Source organism: Miscanthus floridulus, chromosome 19 (assembly GCF_019320115.1).
Source record: "Miscanthus floridulus cultivar M001 chromosome 19, ASM1932011v1, whole genome shotgun sequence".
NCBI classification, from domain to species: Eukaryota; Viridiplantae; Streptophyta; class Magnoliopsida; order Poales; family Poaceae; genus Miscanthus; species Miscanthus floridulus.
In genome coordinates, this window is record NC_089598.1 from 97,953,432 (window position 1) to 97,965,632 (window position 12,201).

A 12,201-nucleotide genomic window follows, 5' to 3' on the forward strand; every position below is an offset into this window, starting at 1 on the left:
ATGCGAGCGTGGCATGGACCCACAGGATGGAGCTATGTGCCTTGTGTCAGGCTAGCGGCCAACTGGCCAATGGTTTCGAGATGGACGCCCCGGGTCACGCCAAAACATGCATACTGCGACAATGCTGCCAACTGTACCCGGCCATTTATCGAAACTAAACACGTTTCTTTTTTTTTAGAAATGGAAAAAGGTTGCCTAAATTTTTATTTAATATATAGCCCCCATGTGATATTTGAAACCTAAATATGAATCGATCAGAACCAACTCAATTTTATTCCAAAAAAAAAAACGAGTGCAGTCAAAACAATTTTGATACAAACCACCATCGGGCCAGCTCGACGATCCTTTTTCCCCGCCCAATGCAGCAACACGATAAAACCACGACTACAGCTTTAATTTGTCGCTGCGCCTAGATATAGATACGTTCAAATCGCAAAAAAAGAAGAAGATTACGTTCGTTCATAATGCAGTAGCTGCACATGGTCTCAGCCGACGTGGACATGCTGCATATGTCGCTAAAAGCAAACAGTACCCGCGAGAGTTACAAGCATGTCTCACGCGTACCAGCAGACCATTAACCCCGTGACGTGACCACACCGACCGACCGACCGACCGGCCCGACCCCGACCCGCCCGGTGGACGCCCTCCTCGAGCTCCTCTCTGGCTCGCGTCGCGGTCGCGGCAGTGCTCCTCGCCTCGCCTCGCCTCCTCCACCTTTAGCTTTTTGCGCGGTCAAAAGCGCGGCCAGGGTTGTGGTGGCCCTGGCCCCTGGGCGCCCGCCGCGAGCGCCGAGAGCCTTTCGGCCTGCTGCTTTCTCCGATAGTGTCCGTGCGCAACGCGAGCGTGTGTGTCCCGGTCCACCAGTTGCCCCGGGCGGGCGGCCCCGGCCCCGAGCACGAGCACGGCGAGCGCGACGGCACGCGAGCGAGGACGGACAGCTCGGCAGCCCCGCGCGCACATGGCCAGGCCAGTTGCGCCGTTCACTTGGCCGCTTGCTGTCCATGGGTTGTTGGTTGCTTAGTTGCGCATGCGATCCATGGGCATGGATGCGAGCCCTGCACTGTACTGCGTGTGTCTGACATGCACACATGCATGTGCCGTGGATGTGTATCATGTGTGCGTGTGTCCCTGCTCTAATTAAGCCGTGTCTAGTAGGAGCGGCCGGGTTGGCTCGGATCCATCCGTGCGTGGTGTGGAGGATTTTTTTTGGGGAAGATCTTGCAATCTACTCAGTGTTACTTTAAGGGCTTGTTTAGATGTAGTCGGATTCTCGCATTAATCCATATGTGTTGGGATGGATTGAAGTGAAACTTAAAATAAATTCCACGTCAATCCACCCCAAAACATGTGGATTGAAGTAAATCCGATAACATCCACCCCTAAAAATAAAAAGCATGGTCACCCTTGCATTGGGTCTCCGAGGGCGTTTCCAACGACCTTTGTTAAAACATTACTAACTCGTATAAAGTTTTTATAAAAGGATAAAGCCAGACATGCTAGCATAAAAACTTATATAAGCATAGACATAAATCACAAAAAAATAGCGTCCGAGTTTAGCTTTTCATGGAGAGCTGCCTAGTCGCTATTCATTATTTTGTTATTTTTCTTAGTGAATAAAATATGCTGTGAGTCAACTGTTTTACCTATTGTTAGAGTTGTTCCGATCAAGGAGAAGTTTGAGTGGATTATGACTAGTTTACCTAGACAGTTAAATTTCTTGCCAGCGTGTGTTCATTTTTTTAGCTCTTGCACACCCACACTCCACTCGGTCTCCCTTTCTCTCTTTGGTACCTCCCATTCATCCTCGCCACCGTCTCTCTCTCTCTCTCCCCACCATCATCCCCTAACCGTGGATAGTGGCATCCCCTTGGCTATGGGCACCATCCCTGATGTGATGTGGCAATGGGCACCTGCAGAGGCGCATGGTCCGTCTTCTTCATTGTCGTAGTCTAGGGCAGGCTTATCGGGGGGGGGGGGGGGGGGGGGGGGGGGGGGGGGGGTGTAGGGCGACAGATCCTACAAGGGGAGCTACAAAGGGTGAGGGCCCAACAGTGACGAAGCTGTCATGTGATTGAGGCACGATGGATCGCCTAGGTGACCCTATTTTGTATGGGTGCGTGCATGCAGTTTATGACTTTCTTGCGATGGTGGTACATGCGCACCTCCTAGAATGGCCCATGTTGATATCCCGCTCAACACACCTTGAACGCCAAGATCTCCATCAACAAACTGACACCCGCATGTAGAGGGTGGTGAGTTGTGCCGAATGCTTCATGTTACGACTTTTGTCAATCCATATGGTGTGGTGGATGATGCGAACATATCAGGGACGACGACGAAAGAGACAAAGAGATCAGGAGGGAGGGGAATGGTTATCACATCCATTAACCTCTTTTAGCTCATATTCTATCAGGTAACGAGCTAGTAGTTAATCTATTACATTTTTTTTGCGAAAGAGTTAATCTATTACAACTAACTGAATTTTGATTATACTTTTATTTAGCACATCTATTTTGATATCTCTAGCTAAATTTTAGCGGCCAACAATTTGGAGGTATAATGAGAGGCCTGGCTCTAAGTCCTAATCCAACCGCGAAGTATCGTTTTTTATGTGTCACACGAACTACCAAATGTTATGAACGACGTATAAGAATATGAAGTAAAGAATCAAGCCACAGAGGAGACACACGATTTAACGTGGCAAACCCCTCCGATGTGAAGGGGAAAAACCACGGGCACCAGCCAGCAACAATCTCACTATCTCAAGAGTTTTAGGTTACACGCCTATGGCGGCTTACAAGAGAATCAAGTCTACACGAAACCCTAGCAAGGGTGTATATACCGTACCGTACCGCGGGGGGCTCCGCCCCCCGCACCCCCCCAAACACAGGGGCGAGACCCGATGGGTCGGCTTTAGACTCCGCTACGCTCCGGCCCAAGCCTCCGGCGACGGGCCTCCGCTTCGCGCCGTCAGAAGCCTGGCCTATATCCTGGAGTGAATTTGGAACAACTCCAACACCAAGGATAGGATCGCGCATATATATAGACACTACTAGGATCACTAGGCTCATAGGAAGGCATAAAGTAGCCCTTTGTCAGCGTATGGTACTAGACTACTAGTACGTACTACTGTTGCTGCGTGAGCTCACAGTCACACTCACAAACTAGAGAGAGAAAGGATAAAAAAACAAAAACAAAAATAGATCTCCACGGCATCCAACCGGCCAATCCTGTGGACGGAGGAGGAACAGATCACCAGACATGCATCAGATCCGACTTGCTTTTCTGTAGCTTCCTTGTTCCTTCCTCCCCTCCCCCATCATCTCTCGCTCGGTACTCACCGGGTGGTCAAGCATATTCATATTCATTGTTCTTAATCAATCCCTTTTGGAGTTCCTGTGCCTTGTAAGACACCTCCTATTTATGTCACCGGGCACGCACGACATTTATGATTTATCCAATAACAACTAGCAGAGCAGATGGCCGGCACTGTAGCGCGGCAAAGCATCTGTGTCTTTCACGGTTGGGTTTGGGCTGGGTTTAGTCTTCCTCCGGTTTAACGACGGTCGATGCCCTAGCTATCCATCCATCCTGCTAAACAAAGAAACAAGCAAGTAAACCAGAGCGCAGCACGTCGCACAAACAACAGGCCGGTTAGTGTACCGGCCAAATGCTCCTGCCGATCTCAGCTCGCTCTCTGGAGCCGGGACTTGCGGGGCTGCCGACAGCAAGATTCTAGCGGGACAAGACAGCGATGCGTCCGCGGTCCGCCGGGAGAAATTAGAGCAGCGCGATGATGGAATGGACCGGAAGTGACTGCAGATGGCGTTGCGGTTTGCTTGTCCGTCATGCCTAATCATGGCCTAATGCTGGTCCCTTGACACTTTGGGCAGGGGATACAGGAGACGTAATAGTCTGTTTGGCATGGCAAACGGGCACCGGATCCCTCTCATCTCTGCTAGCAAGCTATCTTGGTGCTCACCAGCTAGGCTACAACTTGTCTGCCGAGGAATGGGACAGGAACTTGGAGCCGCGCCGCGGCAGGATCTTGCCTACTAGTCCTGTATCAATGATGATGCGATTCCCATCCATCCATCGATCTTGTCTTAAATTCTTAATCCGCAACTACAGGTTAATTAACCCAGGTGTCTGGTGTCTCGATGACTAGTGAGTAGCTAAAGTAGGTGGTCTGATCTGATCAATTCCATTCACGTCACACCCCTGATTAATTAACCAAAAAAGACATTCTTAATTGCCTCGACGCACGCACCTAATCCTGGATTATACATATTTGGGAAACGAAATGGCCGGGCAACATCACATCAGACACCGAACCGAGGAACCGTCGAGCACGAGGCCACCCTATCACGGTGACCTGGGCATTCTCTCGCGACCAATCGCCGGGAGGCCAGTAGAGGGAGCTGGACGCTGGAGGGAGGCGGCCGGCCGGGCCAACGTCGCCGTCTCGCCGACTACGACAGCGAGGGAGATTTGAACCCATCTTTTGCACATTACCAGCCTGATCGTTTCGGCTAGATTGACTTATAAGCCATGGATGAAAGTACCGCTGACTGTTTTGGTGCGAGAGAAAAATATTGTTCGTTGGCTGATAAGCCAAGGCTTATAAGCCGAATACGAGCTGCGAACAGGCTGTACACGCCTGTCTGTCGTCTGTCCAAATCGTTCAGCGACACTTGAACTAATGACGAAACAAGAACCGTATGCCGATGATTTCATTTCCTGGTCTGTTGGTGCTGCTGCCGAGTCTTCGTTGCAACAAAAAACGCCAGGCCGACACGAGACTCATTCATCCAGGCGGCTAGGCGAGGTGATCCTTCGTTGCTTCTTTCTTTAAGGAAGAGAAGATGATGCATGGGCTGTGTGTGCTTGTTAGCTGAAGGAGCTCCATCTTTGACAGCGTCGATCGGAACGGGCTGCGGTACGTCAGAATTAAGAGCGGGGCGCGAGGACAGACACGGCCGCAACTTGGTCCATTTGCGCCACCGATCGCTCTGCTCGCTCTTCTTTTTGAAATCTTCTGCCGAGGATGATGTGCACGAGGCTTCTTTGTCTCGTCGTCTCCTCATCAGGGGGTGTGTACAGTGCTTCTCCGTGACTTGGAGCGACTGAAATCTCTCCCTGCCTTCTCTCTCTTCGTCAGTTCGTCGTTCGTCGTTCGTCCTCCGTGTCCGTGGAAAATTACACACAACGGCCTCTTTCAGCTTCACTCTCAGCTGCTGCATTGCGTGTGATATCCGCGAGTGAGTAGTCATCAAACTCGTTCCACCCCGATTGAGAATAAACTCTATGCTGGTCTGTAATGTGCTGCCACTGACAGCTATGTGTGCTTTTCGATAAAAGCTGGATATTAACTTTGTAAAAAAAGGGACAAACTCTGTGCCAGTTTTCCCAAGGAAGAGCTAGGAGCACTGCTCCAAGTCTCCATGGCAATGGTCACCCAGCAAGCAAAGCAAGCTGGCATCGCCCACGCCACCGTGCACCGGTTCTTCCTCTCCATGAGCTCTGGTGAAAATCTGTTCCGCGCTAAAGAAACTTGGTTTTTTTTTTTCCGAGATCGTTCTTGGCACGTTTTTCATTAAGAGGTGGAGGAAAAACTTGGGTTGAGAAGAGGAGTCACGGATTCAGTCTCCAATCTCCATGTCGTGATCACGAGAAAGCTGCGGAAACACGGTGCTGGTCATGTAAGTCGGCTTTGATGAGTTTCAGCTTCCTCAAAAAGTTTCTGCCTATGCATTTTCTGTTATGAACGACGTATAGGAATATGAAGTAAAGAATCAAGCCACAGAGGAGACACACGATTTAACGTGGAAAACCCCTCCGATGTGAAGGGGAAAAACCACGGGCACCAGCCAGCAACAATCTCACTATCTCAAGAGTTTTGGGTTACACGCCTATGGCGGCTTACAAGAGAATCAAGTCTCCACGAAACCCTAGCAAGGGTGTATATATCGTACCGTACCGCGGGGGGCTCCGCCCCCCGCACCCCCCGAGCACAGGGGTGAGACCTGATGGGCCGGCTTCAGACTCCGCTACGCTCCGGCCCAAGCCTCCGGCGACGGGCCTCCGCTTCGCTCTGTCAGAAGCCTGGCCTATATCCTGGAGTGAATTTGGAACAACTCCAACATTTTCAGGCTTAGAGTTTACAAGATAGCTAACTTCTAAAAGTCAAGAAAGGGAAAAAAAAATTATGTACACTATTAGGAGTATGAGTGCAGTACTTGATTTTAATTTTGAAACAAGGAAATACCATATTACAAACTGCTGAAGAACGCGTGTGTGTACACACACTACAGCGTACGTACAGTATATACAAGCTTAACCCTGTGCGTCCAATGCAATTTGGACGACAAAACTCCGTGGAAAAGTATTATTATTATATATAATACTAGGATGAAAGCAACAACACTTCTCGATTTAGCGTGTGGTCCCGTTTGTTTGTTTCCTTCTGCTTCTGATTGAGAGTGGGAAAAAATCAGAACTTGTAAAAGAAGAGACAGCAGTGGATAATGGTACAATGATGCAGCTCATCGTGCGGAAAATATCATTAGCAGCTGGCACTTTGGGTGTGCAGATGAAAAGTATTAATAAACAATTAATTAAGCCACTACTAACCAGGAGTTAGCACTACTACTAGTAGGCAGTGGTACTTGCTTGAGATGCAGAGCTTGCTTCCCGGCCTTGACTGCCTTTCTCTCTCCTCTCTCTTCCTCTGCCTCTCCCTCTCCCTCTCTATATTTTGCTGCCCTCATGTCAGCTGCAGCAGTCTGGGGGAATCTGAGCCTGCTGCTCACCTGAGAGCCTGTGGCTGTGGCTGTGGGTGGGGAGGCAAGCGCTGCAGAGAGGACGGAGGGAGGAGGGAGACGACGAGCCTGTGCCTGTCGAGCTGTGCCTGCTGCTGCTGCCTGCCAGAGCCCAGTGGTGAGTGACTGACCGGATGAATTCGGCAATCTTGTGGTGCTGCTGCTGCCGTGCTGCTGCTTGGGTTCCCTTTCCCTGCAAGATTTTCTGAGCCGGAGAAAAGAAAAAAAAAAAAAATCCTCCCTTGCTTTTCTCTCCTCTCTCCCTTCCGCTGCTTCTTTTCCCAAGCCTTTTTCAGACTCTGATCATGATGGTAGTGCTGATGGCGGCTGTGCAGCGGAAAGGCTTGTCCTGCTAGTGGAGGAGGCGTGAAATTTCATCCATAAAGGCTGTCGCGGTGGGTGAGTGGAGATCGCGCTCAATTTCCGCTGAAATCGCCTCTCCGGGGTGGTAGTAGCGCGGCCGTGGGAGGTGGCCTGGAGATGATTACTTTCGTCGACTCGGCGGCCATGGAGCGGGAGCGGGAGAGCGACAGGTGCCTGGACCCGCAGCTGTGGCACGCCTGCGCCGGCGGGATGGTCCAGATGCCGCCGGTGCACTCCAAGGTGTACTACTTCCCGCAGGGCCACGCGGAGCACGCGCCGGGCCCCGTCGTCGACCTCCCCGCCGGCCGTGTCCCGGCGCTTGTCCTCTGCCGCGTCGCCGCCGTCCGCTTCATGGCCGATCCGGACACCGACGAGGTCTTCGCCAAGATCCGCCTCGCCCCCGTCCGGCCCAACGAGCCGGGCTACGCCGACGACGCCGACGACGCCATTGGTGCCGCGGCGGGCGGTGCGCAGGAGGACAAGCCCGCGTCCTTCGCAAAGACGCTCACCCAGTCCGACGCCAACAACGGCGGGGGATTCTCCGTGCCTCGCTACTGCGCCGACACCATCTTCCCGCGGCTGGACTACTCCGCCGACCCACCCGTCCAGACCGTGCTCGCCAAGGACGTGCACGGCGTCGTCTGGAAGTTCCGCCACATCTACCGCGGCACGCCCCGGCGCCACCTGCTCACCACCGGGTGGAGCACCTTCGTGAACCAGAAGAAGCTCGTGGCCGGGGACTCGATCGTGTTCATGCGGACGGAGAACGGGGACCTCTGCGTCGGCATCCGGCGCGCCAAGAAGGGCGGCATCGGAGGGCCGGAGTTCCTGCACCATCACCAGCCGCCCCCGCCACCTGGCGGCGGCTACGCCGGCTTCTCCATGTTCCTGAGAGGAGGAGAAGAGGACGGCGGCAAGATGATGGCCACGGGCGCGGCCACGAGGGGGAATAAGGTCAGGGTGCGGGTGCGGCCGGAGGAGGTCGTCGAGGCCGCGAACCTCGCCGTGAGCGGGCAGCCGTTCGAGGTGGTGTACTACCCGAGGGCGAGCACGCCGGAGTTCTGCGTCAAGGCGGGCGCGGTCCGCATGGCCATGCGCACCCAGTGGTGCGCCGGGATGAGGTTCAAGATGGCCTTCGAGACGGAGGACTCGTCCAGGATCAGCTGGTTCATGGGCACCGTCTCCGCCGTGCAGGTCGCTGACCCCATCAGATGGCCCAATTCACCCTGGAGGCTTCTTCAGGTAAATAAACCAACCTCCATAACTGCCAATGTGTACTCTCATCTCAAGGACGGCATCTCAAAGTTCCTTCCAGCTTCTCATCACTTCAATCAAGTTGAGGAGGAGCGTACAGACTACAGAGTAGTTCGCGACAATGCATGCTGATCATTTTTTTTTTGTCAGGTCGCTTGGGATGAACCGGACTTGTTACAGAACGTGAAGAGAGTGAGCCCATGGCTGGTTGAGATTGTCTCAAACATGCCGGCCATCCACCACCTCACGCCGTTCTCGCCGCCGCCGAGGAAGAAGCTGTGTGTTCCACTGTACCCGGAGCTTCCGCTCGAGGGCCACCAGTTCCCGGCGCCGATGTTCCATGGAAGCCCTCTCGGCCGCGGTGTTGGCCCGATGTGCTATTTCCCGGATGGCACTCCTGCAGGCATACAGGGAGCCAGGCATGCTCATTTTGGCATATCTTTATCAGATCTCTACCTCAATAAGCTGCAGTCGAGTCTGTCACCGCACGGGCTTCACCACCAGCTGGACGGCCACGGCATGCAGCCGAGGATCGCCGCTGGCCTCATCATCGGCCACCCGGCAGCAGCTCGAGATGACATCTCGTGCTTGCTCACCATTGGTACCTCCCCACAGAACAAGAAATCATCATCAGACGTCAAGAAGGCGGCGGCGGCGGCGGCGCCACCGCAGCTGATGCTCTTCGGGAAACCGATTCTCACTGAGCAGCAGATATCTCTAGGCAATGTCACGGGCGTCCCGCTGCCGAAGAAGAGCCCTTCTGATGACATTTCCGAGAGGACGGTGAGCAACTCGGATGTCTCCAGCCCTGGGAGGAGCAACCAGGATGGCACATCCAGTGACGGCGCCCCGTCGTCGTGCCAGGACAACAAGGTGCCTGATCTCGGGCTGGAGACCGGGCACTGCAAGGTGTTCATGCAGTCGGAGGATGTTGGGCGCACGCTCGACCTTTCTGCTGTTGGGTCGTATGAGGAGCTCTACCAGAGGCTCGCCGACATGTTTGGCATCGAGAAAGCTGAGCTGACGAGCCATGTTTTCTACCGCGACGACGCTTCTGGAGCGCTCAAGCACACCGGCGACAAGCCTTTCAGGTCCGTATGATTTCAGATTGAAGCGCTCTGTTCCGGTTCAGTCGTTGGATTTTCTTTAGGAATTGATTAGGAATCGATTAGATATATGCCGTTTGTTGCATTTACAAATCATGACTATAATAACCTGTAGGGGTACAATGCCTGGATAGCTACAACCTTTCAAGTTTCCTGATAATTTGCTTTGCTAATATGGCAATTCATAACCTCAACAAGCTGAGCATGTATATCAAAGAATATTGAAATGGCTGTTCCTGACCGGGCTAAACCTTTCAATCTTCAGTTCGTACTACGACCTAATTAACTAGTAGACACAGTTATCTTCAAGTATCAAACTCTATTAGGTGTTCTTTCCTTGGAAGCATTCTTAATTCTTATGGTACTTTGACTTGAATTGCTTCAAGCTAGGACTAGGACATCTTGCACCCATGTGGTTGGAGGAAGCCCCTTTTTTCTTAGCTCCCACATCGTTCCCATTGTTCTGAACAGATGATAACTATTCCTGGATGGTACTAATGTACGCTTATATATGCTTCTGAATTTGCAGTGAGTTCACGAAGACAGCCCGGAGGCTGACCATACTAACAGATGCGAGCAACGTTAGCTTAGCGAGGTAGGAGGCAGCAAAGCTCTCGTCACTTTGTACAGCAGGAGGAGCGCGGTGGCGATCTCGAAGGAAGAAGATCCCCACTTCCAAAGTGCTGGACTGCTGGTGCAGAGAGGGCAGTTCAGTTTGGTTTTCGTCGATTGGGATTTGGGAGGCGCCCCGGAACGGGACCAAGTGCGTGCGTGTAATCCAGGACCAAAGATTTATCGCTGGATTTGTCGGACTACTAGCTCTACACTGCTACACCTTCTTGCTGTTGTTAGTTCAAGTGGCCATTGCAGTTGCCTTTGGTCACTGACTGATCATATGTTATGTACCTCTGCCATGAACCCCGTTGCTTTGCAAACGCGATTACTGAAAGTTTTGGTATAATTAAGGGCTTTGGTTGGCTGGCTGAGATGCTGATGTGTTCTCTGTTCTCGCTCTGTGCCTCTGTCTGTACTCCATCTAAAAAAGTCATGGAGGGCTCGGTGCTCTCACCACCTCACAGGAAAGTCAGGATGGACTGGTTCGCGCATCAAATTCATCGCACTCCACCGTCAGTCCGTCGGTGTTGCTGTCGTGTCGGTCGTTTCAGCTTTTTGCTGTCTGTAACTGTAAGAATGTCTTTGACGCGTTGCGACGACAGTCAGCACGCACGCAGTGCTACTTGTCACGTCCATGCTTCTTGTTCCGGGGGGGAATCCTACGGAGATCCTGGTGGGTGTAGTGCAAAGCGCCCCCGGATAAGGAGAGGGCCAGGCCCGCCCACGACGGAGGCGACCAGCCAGGCCGCGCCGTGCGGACGTGATCCAGTGAAACCCCAGCTCTGCCTGGGACAGTGGTACGCACGCCGTCCTCCTTACGCCTTTCACCTTTTACTGCCATTCCCGTTCTCTGAGCTGAGCTGCAACTGCAAGTTCCCGTGCTGCTACCTGCTAGTCGCCTAGTCCTGGTGTACATGGCGTCCGTTGTCCAGTGATCTTTCCGGGATTTTGAAGTACTCTCATGTCCAGTCCCACGGTCCGCTTTTTTATCCTCTGAGATCTGTGCACGGGTGAAAAGCGTGAACAGTAGTTACGGGAAAAAAGGAGGTACACTCGACCCGTATCCATCCCCTTTACACCCTCGTCTGCACGTGTAAAAAGCGCTAGAAAGGTGCACCTGTCTTTTACCGTGTCAAACAAAATAGCGTGCGTGAGTACCTTTTGCCGCCTGGACGCCTGGTCCCTCTACGAAGGGAAAGAAGAAACGTACAGAGCAGGCAAAGGCGCAGCAAAGCAAGCAAACCACGTCAGCTTCGACGTGGACGCTGCTGCACACCTAACCAAATCAGTTCAGGGTGATGAGACGATGAGGCGTTTCGGTCCTAATAGTAGTTGTTTTTTTTGGCTATCCAGCCAACCTGCACTGCATGTCGAACGCTCGAGGATCTTGGCATATCTGCCGTGTGCTCCTCTTGCAGGACTGTACGAACACGCATTTGATCTCTACCGCGACCAATTTCTGCCGTGAGGCCGTGAGAAGCTACGTCTTCTACACCGTAGCGTACATAGTGTAGCTACTAGTACGGCACTGCCGGCTAGCTGCCTCCTCTCGTTAGTCGTTATCCTCTCCCTCTGCTGCGCACGGGTGGGTGAAAAGTAGAAACGGAGCTGCTACGTACCACGTGTGTACCGACAGGCGCAGTGAAACCTCGGCGAAGCTATCGCATCGTCCGTCGTATCCGTACGTGCATGCATGGATGCACGAACCCAGCCTCACCGTTAGCCGCGTCGTCGTCGTACGTGTGCACGGAGCTTGGAATTCAGAGAACGCAACGCACATGCACGGCCGTCGCACGAGACAGAAACCGTTAGGTGTAGCTGGACACGGCTATAGCTAGCTTGTCGTATTAGGGCAATAATAGGATCCATCCATATTGATGGTCCGTACCGGCATTCCGCGACGAGAAGCAAAAGCCGGCCCGCCGGTGCTGGACTAGCCAGGCGGCGGCGCGCGCATACGCGACGTACCGAGCTACTGTGGTCGCGGCGCCGCCCTGGACGCGCCGGCCGGTCCAGCGGCGCAGAGGTGCGGTGGTATGGCC

General features: G+C 53.0%; 1 protein-coding gene across 2 annotated transcripts; it reads left to right on the plus strand.

Moving 5' to 3' along the window:
* Positions 1 to 6,668: 6,668 nt before the first annotated feature.
* LOC136527054 (auxin response factor 18-like) lies at positions 6,669 to 10,530 on the plus strand. 2 transcript variants are annotated; one of them, XM_066519667.1, is made up of 4 exons: positions 6,669 to 6,939; positions 7,157 to 8,426; positions 8,589 to 9,529; positions 10,074 to 10,530. In XM_066519667.1, the coding sequence occupies exons 2-4, from the start codon at positions 7,302 to 7,304 to the stop codon at positions 10,141 to 10,143; spliced, it is 2,136 nt and encodes a 711-aa protein (XP_066375764.1). In that variant the 5' UTR covers positions 6,669 to 6,939; positions 7,157 to 7,301; the 3' UTR covers positions 10,144 to 10,530. The 2 variants fall into 2 exon arrangements, with proteins under 2 accessions (XP_066375764.1, XP_066375763.1); XM_066519666.1 differs by having other exon boundaries at positions 6,669 to 8,426.
* Positions 10,531 to 12,201: the final 1,671 nt, after the last annotated feature.

What these genes read in the sequence shown, in the direction of transcription:
- LOC136527054 (XM_066519666.1), top strand. Translation starts at nt 7,302, where the DNA reads ATGATTACTTTCGTCGACTCGGCGGCCATGGAGCGGGAGCGGGAGAGC. An exon ending in CACCCTGGAGGCTTCTTCAG is followed by an intron (nt 8,427 to 8,588) that starts GTAAATAAACCA and finishes TTTTTTTGTCAG; the next exon opens with GTCGCTTGGGATGAACCGGA. An exon ending in ACCGGCGACAAGCCTTTCAG is followed by an intron (nt 9,530 to 10,073) that starts GTCCGTATGATT and finishes CTGAATTTGCAG; the next exon opens with TGAGTTCACGAAGACAGCCC.